Source organism: Centropristis striata, chromosome 1 (assembly GCF_030273125.1).
Source record: "Centropristis striata isolate RG_2023a ecotype Rhode Island chromosome 1, C.striata_1.0, whole genome shotgun sequence".
In the NCBI taxonomy this organism is placed as follows: Eukaryota; Metazoa; Chordata; class Actinopteri; order Perciformes; family Serranidae; genus Centropristis; species Centropristis striata.
This window is the reverse complement of record NC_081517.1, coordinates 22,163,696-22,185,135: the sequence shown is the minus strand read 5'-3', so window position 1 is coordinate 22,185,135 and position 21,440 is coordinate 22,163,696. Positions and strand designations below refer to the sequence as shown.

General features: G+C 39.4%; 1 protein-coding gene across 4 annotated transcripts in view; it reads right to left on the bottom strand.

Moving 5' to 3' along the window:
- Positions 1–21,440, bottom strand: part of LOC131973026 (glutamate receptor 2-like) — a 100,650-nt gene that overhangs the window by 8,306 nt on the left and 70,904 nt on the right. Inside the window, exons 16-19 of one of the 4 annotated variants that reach the window (XM_059334865.1) lie at positions 20,102–20,349; positions 8,001–8,115; positions 5,428–5,562; positions 1,976–2,151 (exon numbers count right to left, since the gene is read on the bottom strand). In XM_059334865.1, the coding sequence (XP_059190848.1) occupies positions 1,981–2,151; positions 5,428–5,562; positions 8,001–8,115; positions 20,102–20,349 (669 nt within the window). In that variant the 3' untranslated portion in view covers positions 1,976–1,980. Of the gene's footprint in view, positions 1–1,975; positions 2,152–5,427; positions 5,563–7,016; positions 7,132–8,000; positions 8,116–20,101; positions 20,350–21,440 lie in introns of all 4 variants that reach the window. The other 3 variants (XM_059334873.1, XM_059334881.1, XM_059334886.1) reach the window with 3 other exon arrangements.

Genomic DNA, 21,440 nt, shown 5'->3' with positions numbered 1-21,440 from the left:
ACACCACATGACCTTTAGAATAATCACAGCCTCATGAGAATGCAAAAACACTGATAATTGTTACCAGTGTATCAATAAGCTACTAAAAGTGGAAGTAATACAATATATCTCTGAATCACTATTTTGTCCCAACCGTCCCATCTTTAAAAAGAAATCATGGGGCTTGTAGAACCTGATAATGTAATACATTCCCGATAACATAATAACCCTGATAATGTAAGAAAAATCTGCACTTGAGTCCATTGAAAATGTAATAAAACCTGATAATGTAATAACTTCCCGATAATGTAATAAAGTGCATTTCCCAATAATGTAATACTTTTTTTTTTATCAATAATGTAATAAAGTATAACACCAAGCACCTTTAGATTTCAAGAAGCTGTTGAATGCATTCGTGTGTCATGGATACCTCGTTTGTGAAAAACGGATGAACCGGTCAAAAGTTAATAAACATTCAACTTTGACCTGTTGGTGGCGCTAGAGCTCTTGAGCTAGAGTTGCCTACACAGTATCATCACTTGAACCCAAGTCATGGGTGGTCTGCTGTTAAATTATTACAATATTGGGGAATTATTACATTATCAGGACTTGAGAAATGAAGACTAACCTGATATTGTAATAACCTCCAATTAATGTTATACTTTATTACATTATTGGTTAAAAAAAAAAGTGTATTACATCATTGGGAATTGCACTTTATTACATTATCGGGAAGTTATTACATTATCAGGTTTTATTACATTTTCAATGGACTCAAGTGCAGATTTTTATTACATTATCGGGGTTATTACATTATCTGGAATTTATTACATTATCAGGTTCTACAGGGCTGTCTAATGGAAAGCTGACATTAAGACGGACGGTTATGATTAGAAAGTGAGTAAGTCCATTAAAAAGGATGATTGGCTACAGAATAAGAAAGGAGGATCGGGGAAAAAGGGTAAAGTGGAGGTGGGTAACAAGACAAGAAGGACAACAGAACAGAACAGAGGAGACGCAAGAAGGAAGGAGGGGAGGACAGAGAAGTGCAGAGAGGGAAGGAGGAGTGGTTAAGAGGAGAGATCAGTAGGTTGGATAAAAAAGGGATTAAGGAAGTGAGCAAGCTGTTGGGTAATGAGTGAACAAAGGAAAAGAGTATCACAGCCATAAACAGTTTGACCTCAGTGTTTATTCAGACTATCTCATGGTGTCCATGTTAGTTTTTATAATCAAGAAAAACTGCTGCATTCACATGATGATCCAAATATACAGTAAATCATACTGTCTGGCAATGCCAACCAGCCTCAATGGCAAAGTTTATGTTATTGTTGTGATCATTTCAATAAGAAAAAGTTTTGGTGTGCATGGTATTAAAAAAAATCACACTGCTCAAAAGTGTGATGTGACATATTCCTTTGTGTTTCTTTTATTTCAGAATTGGTTATTTTATTGATTTTTATATGTATTAGTAATGAATACATTAGAAACAAAGCAGCAACTAGGAGCTTAGCTGTTTCTTTGACAGTACAAGTCTATAAGTTGTATCCATAAGTGCTGGGCTGACACACATCGCCCATCAACTCATTTACAGCATGCACATCCCATAGAATGTTGTGTCATAGACTTATTTGTTGCTGTTTTAAATCATTTTTCAAGCTGTACCTGGCCCTTTTTTTCATTCTTTCGTTTTGATTTTGTCACTAAGCCACTAGAACATAACACTTACTAGAAACTGTTCATTTTGAAATCAAAGACAGGTAAAAAAGGAAGTTTAAATGTTTAAAAAATCAACAACAATGTCTCCACAAGTGCTATTTTGGATCATTTAGGCCCAATGAAAATGAAGTTGACCACTGAGGCTGCCATGCACCACAACAATGTGAATGAGAGCTGTTGTTCTATTGTATGAATAAATGCAAATTAAAATGAATTGTCTAAACATTGTCTATGACTGTGGGGTAAGGAAAGTTTAAGCCATCAATCATCACTTTCCTACCCGTGTTAGATCTTGACACTCTCAATGCCGTAAACGTTGTAGCCCTCTTTATAGGTGGCGTAGTTTGGCTGGTGGCTGGGGGACAGCAGGTTGAAGTTTGGGGCATGTTGAGGAGAAGACAAAGTGTGTGTGTAGTTTCCTGTGTGCTGGGGGGACGACAAGGTGTTGGCGGCCACCTTCATAACAAAAATAAAGTTATTGTTATTACTATACTGATTGTGCTCATGGAACAATGATGAATCTTTAGCCATGTGACTGATTCACTTATTCACTTATTACTGACTACTTATAGTACCAACAGTACACGCTATATGGTATTGCCCTACAAAAGACAGAGACAGAGAGACAGAGAGAAAATGGCCTGTCAGCGCATCAAAATGTGGTCAAAATGTGGTAATAGCAATATGATGTGTGTATGCACCCCAAGGACCATATGCAAATAATAAAAGAATAAAAACATGATAATTACATTGTGACAAAGTTACATACTGCTACTACTCAGATTGTGAGGACGGCTCTAGGCAGATTTAAACAAGGTCCATACTGCTTCCATTTCTTAAAAATGGTTTAACTGAACTCTGTGGGATGTCCAGTGACTTGGACATTTCTTTGTATCCATCTCCTGACATATACTTTTCAATGATCTTTTCTCTGAGTTGCTAGGAGTGTTCTTCTGTCTTCATGTTGAAGTTGTAGCAGGAATTGTGATGAACCAGAGACTGGACGTCCAAGACACACATGTTTTTATTAGGGCTGGGACTCGATTAAAAAAATTAATCTAATTAATTAGATGCTTTGTAATTAATTAATCGAAATTAATCGCATTTTAATCGCATATAAATATTTGACTTAAGAACAGTGAGAAGTTTTTTTTTCACATGGATTTTTAGTATACCATTGAATAATGACTGAATACATAAGCTTAAGCAACAAAAATATTGTTTATTTTTGTTCCAGTCCAACAGACCAGTGCAATTTTTGCTATTAAGTGTAGCAATAGCGTATTTAGGCACTAGCTGCTATATGTTTTGCATTGAGGTGATACTTGAGGCTGGATGTGCTGCGGTGATATGTGAATTCCTTGTTGCATAGCAACACAACCATGCTCTTATCAACGCTTCCATCCGTTGTTTTTTTGTAACTAAATGTCCCATCATCCACGGGGCCAACCAAAGCGCTCTCATCAGCTTCTTCCTTCATGTTCACTGTGGTTTGTTGTTGTCTGAACTCATGAACGCTAGTTGGTGCTCCAGTATAATCGGTCCGCCTGAAACTCATCCAGTGAGAAACGTTCTGCGGTACAAAAATAAGTGCGATTAAAATGCCTCAATTTTTTTAACGCGTTCATTTTTGTGTAATTAATTAATCTTAATTAACGCGTTAAAGTCCCGGCCCTAGTTTTTATACTATAATCACTTGACAAACATCAACTGACTTGACCAAGATTTCATGTGTAAAAGCAACAAAAGGGTGAAACATCCAAGGGGGATGAATACTTTTGCAAGCCACTGTATATAACTGAATTGATCTAAAGAGGATGGACTTAATATTAGAAACACAACAACAAATTAAAAAATGACCATAAGGTGTAACATGGCTACTGAGTGTTACCTTACCACATGGATACAGTCACATTGAATTCCCTTCTATGCAGTGGGGCTAGGCATTATGGCTATCTATTTTTTGGGCTATATCACAGTACACAATATACTGTATATGTCGATATTTTGAAAAACAACCACTATTCAGAAATGTTCAATTTAAGTTTTTCATGCATGTTATCACAACAGTGGTGACGATAGTAATGTAGTTCCTGCAGCGTGTGTCTGCAATAAAACATTCTCATCTTCATTCAGTACTGGTTTTTAATGGAACAATTTTAAACGTGTCTGTAAAAAAGGGGGGAAACCACAAGTACTGTAAGTTAAATTGAATAAAACAGTTCTCATCCAGAACAAGCAATTGCACACATAGCTGGTAAATGAAAATAAATAGTGGCAAGGGTTGGGAATTACTGTAGCATTGCTCTATTAACTGTGCACAAGGCTCAGAGACAGGGGGGGCCATCAATCCGGCTTTGCCTGTTAGAAGTGCTTGAAAATGACAGAAGAAGAGAAGACGTTAAGGGCTAGGCTACAGTTAAGTCATCAACAGCTATCACTACCCAGCTTTATCCTTACTATACACTGCAAAAAGAAGAAAAAAAGTACAAAAATTAGGTGTATTTTGCTTAAAAATAGCAAAATTATCTGCCAATGGAACAAGAAAATTTGGCTTGTCAAGACTTTCCAAAACAAGTAAAAATATCTAATCTTAACAAACCCAAAAATACCTTAGAATCAGTGTATTCCAACTCATAAAAAGTGTTGGTTTTTTTTATTGTTGTTAAATGTTTAATCAAGTGTCAGTTTACAGCTCGGTGCCAATGTACTAGTTAATTACATACACACTACACAACAATACACACTTCTATTGTTTCATTGATAATAAAACCATTGATTCCATCTGGCTGCTTGTTTTAAGTATGTGAAGAGGTCAAATTATATCAAAGTTATAATTTCTTAGTTATGCTTGAAATAAGACATTATTACTTCTAAATAGCAGTTTTATACTTGTAAGTGTCGATAAAAACAGCTTTGTAAATGTTGATATTCTAGTTTCCAGCATGTTTTTACTGGGTCACTAGGTCATAAAATCTCAGTAACAAGCTGTAATATCTTATTTAGATAATTAAGGAGCAAAACACTTCAAACAAGTGAAACAGTCTAACATAAAAGATGCTGACTAAGAAGAAATATCCTATCAGACAAAAAATAAGCATATATCCCCTTGATCTAACATATTTAATCTTAGATTTCAGTTTTTGCAGTGTACACTGTGATGAACAAACTGGATAAACTATGGCTGCAGATAATGAACAGCAAAATAATGGTTTTCAGGGAAACAAATGGCTCCAGAATTCTATGTCCTCCGGGTGGATGGAACAGCTGATGATTTGTTAAGGCCAGAGGTGGGAACAAGGCTTGGTCCACAGACACAACTACAACCACATATAAACTCGCTTTGCAGTTCTCTTCTTTTGCTCTCTTAGGCTCTATCCCAAAAAATGACCATGCCATCTGTACTCTACATTTACTACATTGCATGAAGAACAAGCAACAAAAAAATTTGTATATTTGATATATCGCCCATCCCTACTGTGTGGTTTGAATTTCATACATGTAAATGCTACAGTACACATCACATCAACAATATAGGATTCTGCTTATTTGGTTTTCTGACTGGAAGGTATTTGTTCCTTTTTTTTCTAGCATGACTCATCACATAAATTCAGATATAGAAACTATTTCAAGAATCCTACATCTCTTTAGAATACTATTTGTATCATAGTATTTATATTTAAGATAAAAGGTCAATTTACATCGAAACTGGTATTGGAAATAATAATTTACCTTCATTTTTTTAGCCTCAGCACGGCTCTTGTAGCAGAACTCTACCAGCGCCACCATCATGGCCAGACCCAGGCCTCCAACCAGGATGTAGAAAACTCCTGCTACGTTACTGAGAGACAGGGCGCTGGTCTTCTCCTAGAACACACATACAAAGGCAAAAAAAATGGGCAACCACCCAGATTAAAGAATTAGTGAGTTGCTTTTATGTTAACTGACAACTTTTATGACACACTACCACTGAATACTTTTATTTTCTCCTTATTTGGCAGCATAAAACTGAATTTACCTATAATCTGCACATGATAAACTAATCATAAATTCAGCTTTATATCAGATTCACAGAAATCTAGACTAAACAATACTTTCACACACTTAAACCATTCTTGCCCTTTATCATTTTTGTCTGTGTATACCTTTGTGTGTATTGTTTTGATGTCTGACTTCTTCTAAGTTATTCACAGTGTTCAAAGAACTAACAGTTAATTAAGTGAATAAATTATGTCATAAACCAGAGAAACCATTCTTCCTCACAGCCAGAGGCAGTGATTAATACTATTTGTTATCTATCTTGCACATGTGAAGTTCAGTCAGTTATGTTTGCATTCATTTTTTCTCAATTAAACAGTGAATAATAAATAAACACAATACATTTTCCCTAAACTGCAAAGCATATTCTCTACTACAGTTTAAGTACCTGCTCTAATTACATCTAGGTTTGCTATCTGACAGTATGTGCAGGATACACATGTTGGCCATAGTGGGCATTTAAAAATAAATATAGTGTGTATACTTTGTCAGGGCTCTAATGTTCAAGAAACACAAATTATGAAACACTGTGCTAAGGAACCACCTGCTGCCAATGTTCACATTTTAAATCCTGTTTTAATTTTTTAAAATGCTTTTACACAGTTCTTCTCTGGGCAGTGTTTCTGACCTTATCTTGTGTCAGTAATGTGTGTAAGATGAGTTATTTGCATGTGCAGGGTGTTCATTGTGTATATGCAATGTGTGTACTGTGTGTAAGTATGTTCTTTGATGTCAGTTCAACGAGGATTAATTTCAATGAGCAGTCCTAGCAGTGTTATGGGCTCCTGAACTGCATCTCCCACCAGTGCATTCAGTTCAGCTGCCTCTCTCATCATTGTCCCATGTAACAACACATTACCTTTTCTGTGTGAATATTGTTAAATCTCCATTTCCATCTCTTACTTTGCAGACATTACTTTGAAAACTCAATGTGTCTAAATAGGGGTCAGACAGACAGACAGACAGACAGACGTACAGTGTTACAACTGCTACAGACACGGCAGTGAGCTCCACTACACATTGAGTTTCTCTGAAGACGTTTTACTCAGGACACAATTTGTAATTCCTATCAGCATTACAGTTGACCTTCAACTCAATCATACTGTTTAAGTTTTCTTTTCTTTTTTTCAGGCTGACACATAGTAATGGAACTACTGCGATATTAAAATGCAGAATTGATACAAGATTTTCCTGATATTTATATATATAGTCAAGTTTACTGTGCATGTAGAATGTATGTACAGACAGTGGGTTTGACTGATCCACAGACATATACAACTAACCTTATTGGTGGAGTCCTTGAAGCCACACTCTCCTTTATCGTACCACCACTTGTTTTTCATCTTGTCTAGGGTCCCTTGCTCATTCAGTTTCAATACGGCAAGGTTTACTGGCACTCTTTAATGGGAATAACATAAATAACATCATTATCAATGTTATCTTATGTTATTAATTGAGCAGCAATTCTCATACTCAGGAAGGGCCCACTAATGTCTGTTATTTGCAGGAATGACATATTTTGCGAATGAAACATTAGAGCTTGGCTTTACAATAATTACACTGTTGTACCACAAATATTACTACAGCCCCCAGACAGACTGTGTACACCTCTTGGCCTGTTATCAATGTGATAAATTTGGCAAAACTGTTAAAAATGAAGTCTTGTTTTGTCATGTCCTGTTTGGCCCCAGGGACAGAGAATGAGAAGTGTTGCAGTGAAAAGCCTTTCTGCTTTTTTGAGAAGTAGTATTCCTCCAGGCCGGAGCCATAGATAAAAAGAATTTGTAGAGGTTGCACAAACTCTTCATCAACGGCCCCTTTCCTGCACTGTTGCTGCCATCTGGTGTGAGGTCACCTGACCCTGACCTTGCCCCTGAAGCCTGCCCTAACCCTGACCTCAACCAAACAGAGTGCAACACATCTGTGGAAGAAGCAGCACAGACTACAACACTACCTGTTGGTGGTGCTTGTTAGCATCTGCTTAGTCTAGTATCTATATGTATTGTCTATCAGTATGAATTTGTTCTTAGATTGATGTGAGGCTAAAGCTAAGGCTAAAGTTAAGGCTAAAGCTACACGACAATGCTACCGTCACATGTAATGTTATAACTGTGCTGCTTCTTTACATTTTTTTTACATGTTAACCCCTAGTTTCCTTCTTGTTTGGTTTAGTGTGTGTGTTTTAGTGTGTGTGTGTGTTTTAGTGTGTGTGTGTGTGTGTGTGTGTGTGTGTGTGTGTGTGTGCGCGTGTGTGTGTGTGTATTAACCTTGCTCTCCCCTCCTCCGCTGCCGCATTCTCCCTTGTCATACCACCACTTGTTTTTCAGTTTGTCCAGTAGCCCCTGCTCGTTCAACTTTAACACCGCCAGGTTCACAGCATTTCTACATGAACACAGTGGCTGTTAGCAGATCAGTTGTTGTCATTGTCAGTCCTCCTGCTGGTATGCATGTTAGCAGCATAAACTCTTAATCCTTACCATAAACACAATATACACAGCTGGAATGCTTATCTTTTCTTAGCAGCAAACTCTATTCAATATGATTAGCTTTAACATGTCTTAGCAGCTAAGCTCAACCTGCTGAATAACAATGGAAATAGTATTGCTAAGTAATACTCTGTAAAAGTCACTTTATATGTCTTAATAGAACCATAAAGACAGGGTTGGGTTCTGTTGGGCTGTTGATTGATAAAATACAAATCTCTTGTTAAATAATTTCTCTCCTAGTTCTTTGTTATTGGCAAAGAGCACTATACAAGAGAACAGACATTGCCAGCTGCCGAGACTTTTCCAATCTTAATGTCATAAGTTACTTGTCAAAAGGCCATAATAAAGTTGTCTGTTGTCTGGCAATGTGCTCTCTGTAATCCATTTTTGTGTGAAACTCTGTTTTCCTTTCAAATAGTGCTTACTGTAGCAATGGCCATTGGCTTTATTGGTTATGGCACAATTGTACTCAACAAAGTAACGGTAATTGAGAATCATGAATTCTGTGGCATCACCCCATAAAAAAGGGTCCAACAAATACAAGCAGCCAGATTTTCGTATAGGGTCTAATAAAAGGATCTAACATGTTCCAGCAGGAACACGTTCCAAAACCAACCACAGGTACTTGGGCCATGTAGTGTCTGCTGCAGGTGTCTCTACAGACCCTAAAAAGATCTCTGCTGTGGCTGGGTGGGGAATGGGACCTGAAGACTGCAGGTACTGTGTCTGAAGTGGGTTTACCAAGCTGGCCTCCTCCCTCCACAGAGTAGTTGCTGATGTGGCAGGGAAGAAAAGCCGTCGAGGCCAAGGAGTGGCTATGAGGGATGCATGGACCCACCAGAATGAGAACAGTTTCAGGGAACTCAAGGCAAGGTTGGTGCCTTCACCTGTATGAGCTTTTGCTAACTTCTGCCTTTCTTTTATTCTAGACGCTTATGCCAGTCATGATGGCCTGGGGGCAATCCTTTCCCAGGAGCAGGATGGAAAAGTTAGACCCGTTGCCTATGCTAGCCAGAGCCTCTACCGTGTGGAGGGAGACTACAGCACCATGAAACCTGAGTTCTTAGCCATAAAGTGGACAATGACGCACATGTTCTGTGCGTACCTGTTAAGCCACAAATTAATGGTATGAACTGATAATAACCCCCTCAGTCATCTTAACACAGGCTGGCTGAGCCAGCTGTCTTTGACTCCACTGTACAGTACCATCCAGGGCGCACCAACCAAAAGGCAAATGCTTTATCAAGGCAGCAGCCATCCCAGGGCGAAACGGCAGCTGGTCTGGCTCAGTCTGGGACTTCTGTACCAGAAACTGTACAGGAAGCTGTTGTGGTTGTAGTGTCATCAATGTGTGTTTACATGCTGGTGCTTCCAGAGAGCCTGAAGGAGGAAGTGTTCCACCAGCTACAGACCCATCATGGCCATCAACTACACACAGACCAAGGTTGCAGCTTCGAAAGCACAATAACTCAACAATTGTATGAGTGGTACGGCATCAAAAAGTCTAGAACCACTCCCTATCATCCAAAAGGTAATGATCAGGACCATCCATGCCCTCCTTTACACCCTGTCAGCTGAACAACAGTCCTCCTTTTTCCTAATGTTTGGCTGAGAGCCTCAGCTACCTGTCCATTCCTTGCTAAGCCGTGTCGAGGAACCAACTGCAGGGGAAGTCTGCGACTGGATTCGGGAGCACCAGCAATGACTGCAGATGGCAGTGGGGAGTGCTTGAGAAAGGCTGAAGCAGTCTGCTATCAAGCAGAAGGGGTAGGCGTTGCCAGGTGGGCAACATGTCTACCTTCAGGACCACTCCCAGAGGAGAAGGAACAATTCCTGGGATCCTGAAGTCTTCCAAGTGTTGAGACCTCCTGAGCAAGGTGGTGCTGTGTCCTTCATGTTAATGACAAGTGTCATGTCAGTCTTAAGCATATACCCCTTCAAATAAAGTGTCTATCCTACATTCTTCACTGGGTTTCCTATATAGGCAACCCTTCAAATAAAGTGTTAGCGAATGCAGCCCTCTGGGTCTACCATAGGGTTTGACTGGCCTTGACGCCTTCTACTTTCTGGTTTTCGATTTGTGTAAGTCAATATACAGTAGTGTTCAATATAATAGCAGTCCAATGTGACTAACCAGATTAATCCAAGAACAATTTTATTCTCATCAGTCCACAAAATGTTCCTCCATTGGAGATCATTTTAGCTGAACAGCCTATAATTGTTTGCACCTCTTTATAAGTTTTCCCCTCTCAAATCAGCTTTTTAATCAAAGTACGCTGAACGACCCATTTTCCTCAGGCTTTCAAAGAGAAATGCATGTTCAACAAGTGGTGGCTTCATCCTTAAATAGAGGCCACCTGATTCACACCTGCCTCCAAACCCCCTCTTTTCTGTCCCAAGCGAAGGAGCCAACCATTCCTAGCAATCTCTGTCACTGTGATTTTTATGATAGAAATGTATCTTGTTGATACAGGTTTGTACAGTTTTTAACAACTTAGACCTAACAAATTAAATGTTTTAATATGAATCTGTTGATTTAATAAAGATTGTAATCTTGGGGGAATTCCTTGTCTCTGCCCATTATTGACAGTCACATGCATCCTTATAAAGGGTGGGTAGGGTTTTGGCTGGTTTGACTTGTAGTTTGGGTCCTTTGTAACCAAAGAGTTGCAGACCAAATTGGGGACCTGCCTCAGCCCGACCAAATAAGCAGACCAAATTGGAAAGAAATTACCACCAATATAGCCACATACCATATAGCTGTGTATATAATGTAAATACTGCATTACCCTCCCTGGCACAGATAACCATATACAAAAACACAGCACATCAGTTCGAGCTGAGAGTAGAAATAATGGTTGGAAACAGATTGCTCAGTACGGTTGGATAGCTGAGGTTTTTGCTCATAGGACTTACTATTACATATTACTTGAGAATTACATATGTGGCAGAAAATAAGGAAAAGCATAATAGGTTCCCTTTAAGGTAAGGGCGAAACAAATCGATGGGGAAACAGGCCAAAGGTGATTTATATGTAAAAGAGGCACATTGTGTAACAACTTAACAGACTGGCATGTCTCGAGAGAAAGAACCTAGCTGTGTCATGTGGATTTCAGTTGTTGGAGGTGTCAATTGGCCTTTAATTCGTATCATATTAACAATTTAAGATAGTCAGCTTAGTATTTCTGATTCAAAAGTTCTGCAATTTGGATAAGATAGCTAGCAAAAGGCTGGTGTGCAAAATCAGTAGGCTACACCCGTTGTGTTTTAGATACACATTTCAAGCTGTAGCAATAGGCTCTAAACACTAAAAAAGCTGCTACTCAAACCTTTTTTTCCCCCAAGTTTTTTTAATTTTTAAATTTTTAAATTTTTTTAACAAATGTTGAAAGCCAGTCCTACTTAAATTTGATAAGATCATTAAACAGTGAAATATAAATGACATTTAATGACCTTAAATTACTATTACTTACTATTAAAAACTATTTGCCAACTAAGCCAGCTTCCCTTCTGTTATCCAGGGATCAAATCTACATGAAAACCTTTAATTTTTATAAAATGCATTATAATGGTTGGTAAGGGTGCTAATATTACAACCACCTATTTAAGAGTGTGAAATCTGGTGTGAAGCAAGCAATTGTGGGGCCTCCTACTGCCAGTTCAACTGTACACAAATAACTTTATATGTTATTGAATTAAATTTTTCTTTGTATTGTTTTCAGATTTTGCCTTTTTTACAAATAAAGTTGAGAGTTGAGAGATATAATAGTGACAGTTGATTATAGGAACTGTGTGGTGGAGCATCCTGGTTTATCTAATTTAGCCAGTCTAAGTTGACTGAGAAATAGTAAGAAAGCTTGTAAAATAGTGTTCTTTTTCTAATTTCATTCTGTGTTTCACTATGGGATTTCTCTCAGAAGCTACTTTTGACACCACAATTGTCTGTGACGAACCACTTAAACCCCAAAAGCCATTCTTCCACTCTTCCCACAAGAAACAAGAAGTCGCTTCCCCTTCCCCATCACATTTTTGGATATCTGTTTTCCAGATGATTCAAATACAATTCTGTGTAGAAGTGTAAAAGAAATAAGCAGTTGCTGTTCCAGTTTTTTCAATTTTCAAGAGCAGCAATGTGCATGAGGTATGGGATGTGAACTGGACCAAAGACTGACCAGCAGCCTAAATCTGACTCCCCATGGCCTTTGCCTCTCAAGAATGCTGACACACAAATGTCCTTGTTTTGTGAATGACTTGATATCTTGGACACATATTGTCATATCACATACACACAGAAAATTCCAGGACAATGGCTCAAATCACATCAAAAGTGTGACCGCTAACTGGACTTGAGACGACTTGAACATTACTTTTTTATTGCATAGTTATATCCTGTCTGGGTCTGGTATGTGTTGTGTTGTGTGTGTGTTGTCTCCTCTATTTGTATCTTACCTATGTACTTACTGTCTTTTATATTTGTATTTCTTTTTTCCTTGCTATAATCCAGCATATTTACAAATATGTTTTTCGATGTTCATTAATGTCCACTGTCCCTATCCAAAAATAAGTATTAAAGTCAAAGTAAAGTAAAGCCTTTAAGTATCAAATAATCTCTGTCTTTCACTAGCACCAGGCATCAGAATATTCCTGTACATTGAGGACTATCGCATAAACCAGAGAATAATCTCTGCTATATTATGTTGATAAATCATCTCAGTTATCTTGGTTCCAAATTGCCTAGGCAGAGACACTGTAAGAATCTGTGCAATGTGCAGAATATTTTTGTCATGATAGGGAATGAAAGCACATAGTTTCTCTTTCTGCCTTACAGCTTCATTGAGGCTGTAGGATCTTCTTATAGTGAGCAGTTGTCAATGTTTGGTAGTGCCATCTGCACTTGTGATCAGCTTGGGTGCAGAGTAAAAAGGATGAGAACCCAGACCCAGTTATCCTTAAAGGATGTGTTCTATAAGTGAAACACAGAACACATTTCTGATGTTTTTAAAAAAAATTCTATCCCTAAATGTCAAAGATCTGTGATGTGACATATACGTTATAATGGGCGTTTATGGTATTTATGTAAGTAATTATTGTGTAAAAAATACTGTTTTGGCTGATATATGCATTTACGGTCTTTCATTGTTACTGAAACTGAATTAACCCATTTAACCCCATTTTACTGTCTTTTACTGTCATGGTTTAGCAGTTTTTCACCGTAAAATCTACAGACATTTTTTACAGTGTATCAAGCAGGTCAATCATGGCATCTACCCACTCACTGTGATCTAATGTACGAGGCACAGGGGAAAGTATACCAGCCTTACCCAGACTGCATCAGTCTTTGGACTAGATATGTGAAAGGTGGAACCTTGCCACCGCTGGTCCTTGACAGCAAAAGTCTCCTTCATTCATTCTCTCTACAGCAGCAGGAGTAATGCTGTGGGTCTAACCACACCAAACTGAAGGTAAAAGAGTGGTGGCCATGTAGGCTTTATCCATCTGATCCTCTTTCTTTGCACTGTAGCTTTCTGAGATGTACTTACAGCACAAGGACATTTTCAGCCATCACAGTTCTCCACAGGGAAGGAACAGAGGCTCTATGCCTAATGTAGGCTGGTGGGACCAACACACATTTTACAGGCTACTCTGGTCAAAATGCTTTGAGGCTTGGAGAGAGCTAATGGAGTCCAGGAGTGGTCTGTATCTCCCTGTCACACCGTGGTGAGGTCTTGGGTTTTTTTATGTTTTGGTCTCGTCACTGCTTTTATTTTGAAAAGTAACTCTCCTCTCGTTTCAGGTCACCTGCCCCTCCCTGTGTGTGTCACCTGCCTGAGTGTCTCCCCTAATTACCAATTGTGTTCACCTGGTGCTCCCTCCCTCATGTGTTAAATAGTCTGTGTCTCCCTTGTCCTGTGCCAGTGTGTCGTTTTTCGTCTCGCCAGCATTACCACAGTTCTTGTCATCGCCACAGTCATCTGCCTTGCTTCGTTTTCAAGTTTGTTCTCCTCGTAAGAGTGATTTTCTTTTGTAAATTTTCACAGCTTAGCTGCTCCCTTAGTTTGTTAGTTGTTTAGATTGCCTTTTGTTATTCCTCCTTAAGAGTGATTTTGAGTTATTCAGTTTTTCTCCCTTAGATTGTTCCTCCATTTTACAGAGTGATTTTTAGTTTAGTCTTTTTCCCTGTTAGGTCATTTCCTCCTTTTTGGAGCGCCTTTTGTTTATTAGTATTTTAGTTTGTCCCCTTTTCCCCCTTCCCTTGTCTAGTTGTTTGTTCCTCATCCCGTAAGATAGTTTGCCCTGAGTTTCAGGATAGTCAGGAGTTTTGTGTTTTCCCTCTTTTTAGGGATTATTAGTGTTAGGTCTTCTAGACTGTTAAATGTTCATAGCCCTTTTGTTTCCTCTGTTCGGGGAGTTCCCCTTGCTGACTAAGTACCAAAATAAAGTGCTTTTTGACATACTCTATCTCTGCGTCTGAGTCCTGCTTCGAGCCCGGCCTGACACTCCCATAGTGAAACACACAATTCATTTAGAAAAAAATAACTGATGTTACTTAATGCAATAATTCTAAATAACAAAAACACAGCGTCATTTCTGAGAATGTTTGAATAACCTTAATCTTCAAATAATTTATCTTTGTTAACCCTTAATAGGGCACTCATTGAAATACTTGCAAATTCCAAATTTCAACCCTAGAGAATATTGGAGGATATTACATACAGCCAGAATGTGTAAAAAAAAACAACATACGGACCCGGGGGAGGGGGTAATATTTTGAGAAAAAAGTTTACGAGATTTAAAGTGGTGAATCTGCGAGAAAAAAAGTTGTTGTTTTTTCTCGTAAATCTGCAACTTTTTCGCGCAGATTTGCCACTTTAAATCCCTTAAATCTGCGACTTTTTTTCTTGTAGATTTGTCACTTTAATCTAGTAAATTTGCAACTTTTTTCTCGAAATATTACCCCCCCTCTCCCGGGTTTGTATTTTTATTTTTATTCATATTTGGCCCTAATATGCCATCATAGTCAAGTACAAGTCATTGAAGAATAACTCTGTTTGTACGACTGTTTCTTGCAGATTTCTTTTCTAAATTTTTCATTTTTACATTCGAGGTCCAGGTCAATAAAGTTAATATTATTATATTATCATCATACTGATTGGTCAGATGTCATGGTGTCACTGTCTGTGACGTAGCCTGATCTTTGCTGATTAGCTGGAAGAAATCCATGTGGTTCTACGACCTCACAGAGAGACATGGGGACCCAGTTTAGATATCCACTGAAGTTACCAAATATAGTTCTTTGCCCGATAAAGGGTTAAACTGTCTCACTGCTGACACCAGATCTATATCTGTTGTGTTGCTTCTGAAGATTAATGAATGATGTGCGACCAGCCCATTGGTTTGATTTTTGTATCTTTAAAAGAGCCTAGATTTACTGATTAAAAGGAGAAGAGACGATCCAGCAGGAAGAGCTTTCGACATAATAGCAATGATGTAATGGCAGGACAAAACGGCGGTGAAGTTGGTTCTAATGCAGTGTGCTATTTTACACCCTAGTAAATCAAGCAAGCTTTTTAATAGGAATTTCCCATGTGTTACATAGTGAATAATGCAGGCTAATGTCTTCAATACATCTAAATTATCTTGATTATATGTGGTATAAAAATAATTAATAACTAGGACTGCAAGCAGTACTGAACGGGCGCTCGCAGTACACGCGTGTCGGGGCATGCTGCCGTCAGGATTTCATTGCCTTAAGTCTTATGGTCTGGGCACAGTGGCACTTATAAAATTAAACTGCCGCCAGAGCGCCACCTAGGGGCCGATCAATAAAATCTTCAAGGGTTATCCTCAGGAGGGCATTGACAATAAGTATATATATTCTTTTAATAACTTTTTGTCATGAGGGTCCATAGATGCTGTGTGCAAAGTTTGGTGCAAAACGATGAAATTGCCTAGGAGGTGTTCGAAAAAGTAGGTTTGCGACATTTCGCGAATTTGCGATATAAGGTTTTTGAATGTGCGATGAAGTATGTGGGAGTTATTAGCCAAAACGCACTTTCCTTTATTATAGCACCACCTAGTGGTGGAACTTCAGGATAACAATAGATTATACAATTTTTCGCCATGTGTGACTTATATTCAAAGTTTCATGAGTTTTGGGGTATGTTCAGGCAGTGAAAAATGCGATCATTTGGGCATGAGAATAATAAATAATCATTTAAAATACAATAGGGACCTGGCAGGTCGTTCCTGCTCGGGCCCTAACTAATAACTTCACCTCAGATGGTTGGTTGCAGACTATATAATGTCTCCATCTCATTCGTCTGTTACTGAGTAATCATATATTACTTTATATTACTATATGAGGATTTTCACATGCCATGTATGAGTGTGTATGTGTGTGTGTGTGTGTGTGTGTGTGTGTGTGTTTATGTGTGTGTGTGTATGTGTGCCATTAATGTTGTAACATTAATCATCCACTTTGATCTCAATAGTGGCAACAAGTGGGGAAAAGCCATAAATGACAACAATAAGACCATGCTAGGAGCAGAGACATGGTCAAGGTGGAAGATAATGTTCGCAGGGATTCAGTGAATAATTTTCACCAGTAATAGTTCTGATTAAAAGATTCCCTGACTGTCGGTTGTAGAAAAATGAAAATATAAGTCTCTGGTTCTACCATGTACAAGAACAGCAGCCATAGAGTAGGCATATTAAAGGGTTAGACTTAAAGCTCCATTAAGCAGTTTAAAAATGTAGTCAAGTAATGTGAAATTATTTCTACCTGATATAAAAGATTAAGTAGCCAACTGTGTAGCTCTTTGGGCTTCTCTAACTTTGGTTCACAAGTCCATCTGGTTGATCCATCTAGTTTACAAGATGGATAATCAGATTGCTGTATAATCTGAAATTGCTTAACAGAGCTTTAATTGCAAGTTGAAAAAGACAAATAAGTTTCATCGTCATTGAAAACATTCTGCAGAAGAAATTAACATTTCAGAGCGACTGACAGAGACAGGACACAAAGAGAAGGTAGGGCAGACAGAACCACACAGCCACCTGTAGTGTGTTCAAAAGACAAAAAGGTGAGAAACAAACTCTGGAAAAAACTGACTTGCATGCAGCTTAATGCAACACCATTACCACCACTTCACCCCCAACCCCCCCCCCCCCCCCCCCCCCCCCCCACCACCCCCACCACCCCCACCACCCCCACCCCTCTAATAATGCAAACTGGTAACCTTCCAACTTGAAATCTTAACCTAAAACTGGCCTAGGATGTGTGACGAAGCCATCAAACAGGCCTTTGAATAAGTAAGGACCAGCCAAAATGTCCTTACTCTGTTTGTCCAAAACTTGTTCCGGTCCTCACAATGTAGGAAGTACAAGAACACACACACACACACACACACACACACACACACACACACCAGGGTTCGTACACTTTAGCAGTGGTCAAATTCAAGTACTTTTCAAGCACTTTCAAGGTCCATTTTCAAGTTTTTCAGTACATTTCATCGGTTGTAAATGGCAAGGGGTAATTTCACCATACCATACCACCAGCAATGGTATTACACTTTTAACAACTAAAAGTAGTTTGCTAATCTCATAAAACATACTGGTATGGGAATCTAGGGGCTAGGAGCAAAAGGAAGCTCACAAAAATCATCAACCGGCAGCTGCAAAACTAAAACTAACACTAAAACTAATAAAAACTAAACTAAAACGCAGCATTTTCAAAAACTAAAAACTAAAGTAAAACTAGCAAACTCACTCTAAAAAACGAATTAAAACTAACTGAGTTTGAAAATAAAAATTCACAACCAAATTAAAACTAAAACTAATATAAAATCCCAAACTATTATAACCTTGTGGTAGACTCATGACTAGAGATGTTAACCAGTTCCAATGATTCCTTCAAGTATTTATCTGTTACTCTTGGGTTCATTTTTACCTCACTGAGCTTTCTGTTTTGGGCCTTTGGGGTGAACTTGGATGGGTACCCACTTCTAGGGAGAAGCAATACCACTAAATCATCTCTGTTTGTCTGACTGTGGCCTGGTGAATACCTGAGTTCTTTGATATTACTTTGTAACCCTTCCAGTGTTATACAAATCAACTATTCTTGATTGTAGGTCTTCAGAGATCTCTTTTTTTGCGAGACAATGTGCAGATGCTTCTTGTAAATAGCAAATTCATAAAGTTTTTTATAAGTCCAAGTAGCTCTACACCCCCCTAAATCTTGTGTCATTGATTGGACTCCAGGTTTGGTAACTTCTGACTCCAGTTAGCTCTTGTTGGAGTCATTAACCAAAGACTGTTGGATGTGGTCGTGGTCTTCAATATCTGGCCGACCTGGAGGGTTATGGCCCCGAGGAGAGAAGCTGGATCTCCACCAGTTGATTCTGAATCCTGCACTGTTTCAGGAGTTCAATCAACGGAACACCAGCCATTTTCCCAGACCGCTAAGAGGCGCTTGTGGGGAAGGGGCACTGTTAAGATCCCAGTCTGTCCGGTTTTCTCCCTCCTGTGTTCTCTCAGTCCCTTTTCCCTCACGTGTTTCTGTCTGTGGGTGTGCTTGTTTGGGAGTGTGCGTGTATCTGCCTCCTCCTCCGCCAGCCATTCTCAGCCTCCGCTCATCAGAGCACCTTGGCTATCTCCACTGTGCCTTGATTACTGTTTACTTCACCCATGTGGCTCCTGTGATCCAGTGCCACTTGGTTCCACATCGTTCCTCCACCTCTCTTTTTCGTTTCTGCCAATGTAGCCTGAGTATTTTCGTTGTATATTTTCAATGAGTAAATAAATAGCTTTTTGTTTTCATCATACTTCTCTGTGTCCAGCGTATGAGTCCAGTTCAACCAAACCTTAACATTGTGTCTGGAGTTTAATGAGCGAGACCCCAATATTTTTTTCACTTTATTGTATGTGTGGCAGATGCAAAAAAATTGGCCAGATTCAGATAGAATATTGATTCTCCAGTTACTGGCAGGGCCCAACCATTATTTAAACAATTGCAACTACTTACAATTTATGAGGTCACACACACACACACACACACACACACACACACACTTGCACTTCTGTCTTTGTGAGGACCAAAATGCATTTTCTAGCCCCTTACCCTAACCTAAATCATCACAACTAAATGCTGAACCCCAACCCTTACTCTGACCCTAACCAGAACCATAATTGGTCTTAAAGATCTTAAAGCTACAGCTCATCATAACAGTTGAAAATCCTTTAACCAAATTCTCCTCACTAGAAATAATATAAAATACATTTTAGTGGGAATGGACAAAGCAGTTGACACATCTTTTTGTGATGAGGTATTTCTTTAAGACCAGAAATCTAAACATTAACAGCCCTCCCCAAGTGTTCACGGCAACCACCACTAGCCATTGGTCAGAGGTGGTAACCATGGTAAAAATACAAACCACTGAGATGATGTCATCAGGGTAGGTGGATTATTATAACAACGAGTAAGCCGCCATGCCCCATTCATCACACTTGCTTACTGCAACACCCAACTGGCACTAAGGCTTGGGACCACACTACATTGCTCCCCATGGTGGGTTATTTTCATGAGCGGAGCTGCATGTGAACACAGCCACAGCTCACACACTGGCTAAAACCACCTGACTGCTATATCAGGTGGTCAGCAAGTGTATTCTGATCACTACTGTTAAGGTTTCAGAACCCTGTGTAAAGGGGAATTCTGAGCCCACTCTCAACTATAAGTATTAAAAATGTCTATTTCAAGGTATGCACATGGGGAAATGAGCTGTGAATGAGGAGAGGGACTGTTACTAGGCAGCAGGTTAGTAGTGTGAATGGTACATGGCAGTGCAGGTTGGCTAGCATTGTTATACTGATCCACCCACCTTAATGGGGATCCTTTGGGCGTGGCGATGCCATAGCCTTTAGAGTCCAGGTTTCCTCCCACTTTCATAGTATCGCAAGGTTTCCTCTGCTCGATGTACTCATTCATGGTGGACTCCAGCAGGTAGGCGTACTTCCCTTTGGACTTCCTGACACGCAGGACACCCTCCGATGTTTTCTTGACAAAGACGGAAGGTTCAGCTGATTTCATGTACTGCCACATCTTGTCAAACAAGGCGATTTTAGAACGCTAAAAAAAGAGAAAGACGTACACATGAGATACTGCAACTTAGTTTGTACAACTTGGTAACCTTTAAAAAGACTGTTATACCATTGAGCACAATATACTTCAAGGTACACTATGTTTCTTGTAAACAAATGCGTACCAGTGAGGCTTATTTGATGTGGTGAATGTATTTATTTATTTAAAAAAAATATCGATCCCAACTGAAGGCATACACCTTAAACACAACACACAAATATGTATTTCATTCTTTCTGGCCCTCTCCTATCTCACTGATCTTCTCCATCACCAGGCCCCCTCCTACCTCACTGACCTCCTCTATCACCAGGCCCCCTCCTACCTCATTGACCTCCTCCATCACCAGGCCCTCTCCTACCTCACTGACCTCCTCCATCACCAGGCCCCCTCCTACCTTACTGACCTCCTCCATCACCAGGCCCTCTCCTACCTCACTGACCTCCTCCATCACCAGGCCCTCTACTACCTCATTGACCTCCTCCATCACCAGGCCCTCTCCTACCTCACTGATCTCCTCCATCACCAGGCCCCCTTCCTACCTCACTGACCTCGTCCATCACCAGACCCCCCTCCTACCTCACTGACCTCCTACATCACTAGACTCCTTCCCGTAGCCTCCGTTCCTCCAAATCTCCTGTCCCCTCCCATCAGTACCAAGAACCAAACCTGGAGCTTTTTATATCGCCGCCCCCTCCCTCTGGAACTCTCTCCCCAAAATCATCAGAGACTGCTCACATCCACCCACCTTCAAAAAACTCCTCAAAACTCACCTGTTCAAAATTGATTTGAATGTATGATCAATGCTGTTGATTTTAATTGTTTGTTTTTATTTTAATGCATTTTCACTGTTTTTAACTGTAAAGCGTCTTTGAGTATCTTGTAAAGCGCTCTATAAATAAAATGTATTATTATTATTATTATTATTAAAGTTGCAATTGTGAAAAGTGTACGACCCAGGTCATCAAAAGAACCTGATGTTGAATGGCACCACCCATCACTGCGTGAGCACCTGAAGAGAAGCAGTTGGGGCCGTGGAGGAAGGGGAATCACAGTAAGTTACTAACTTAAACTCCTCCTGG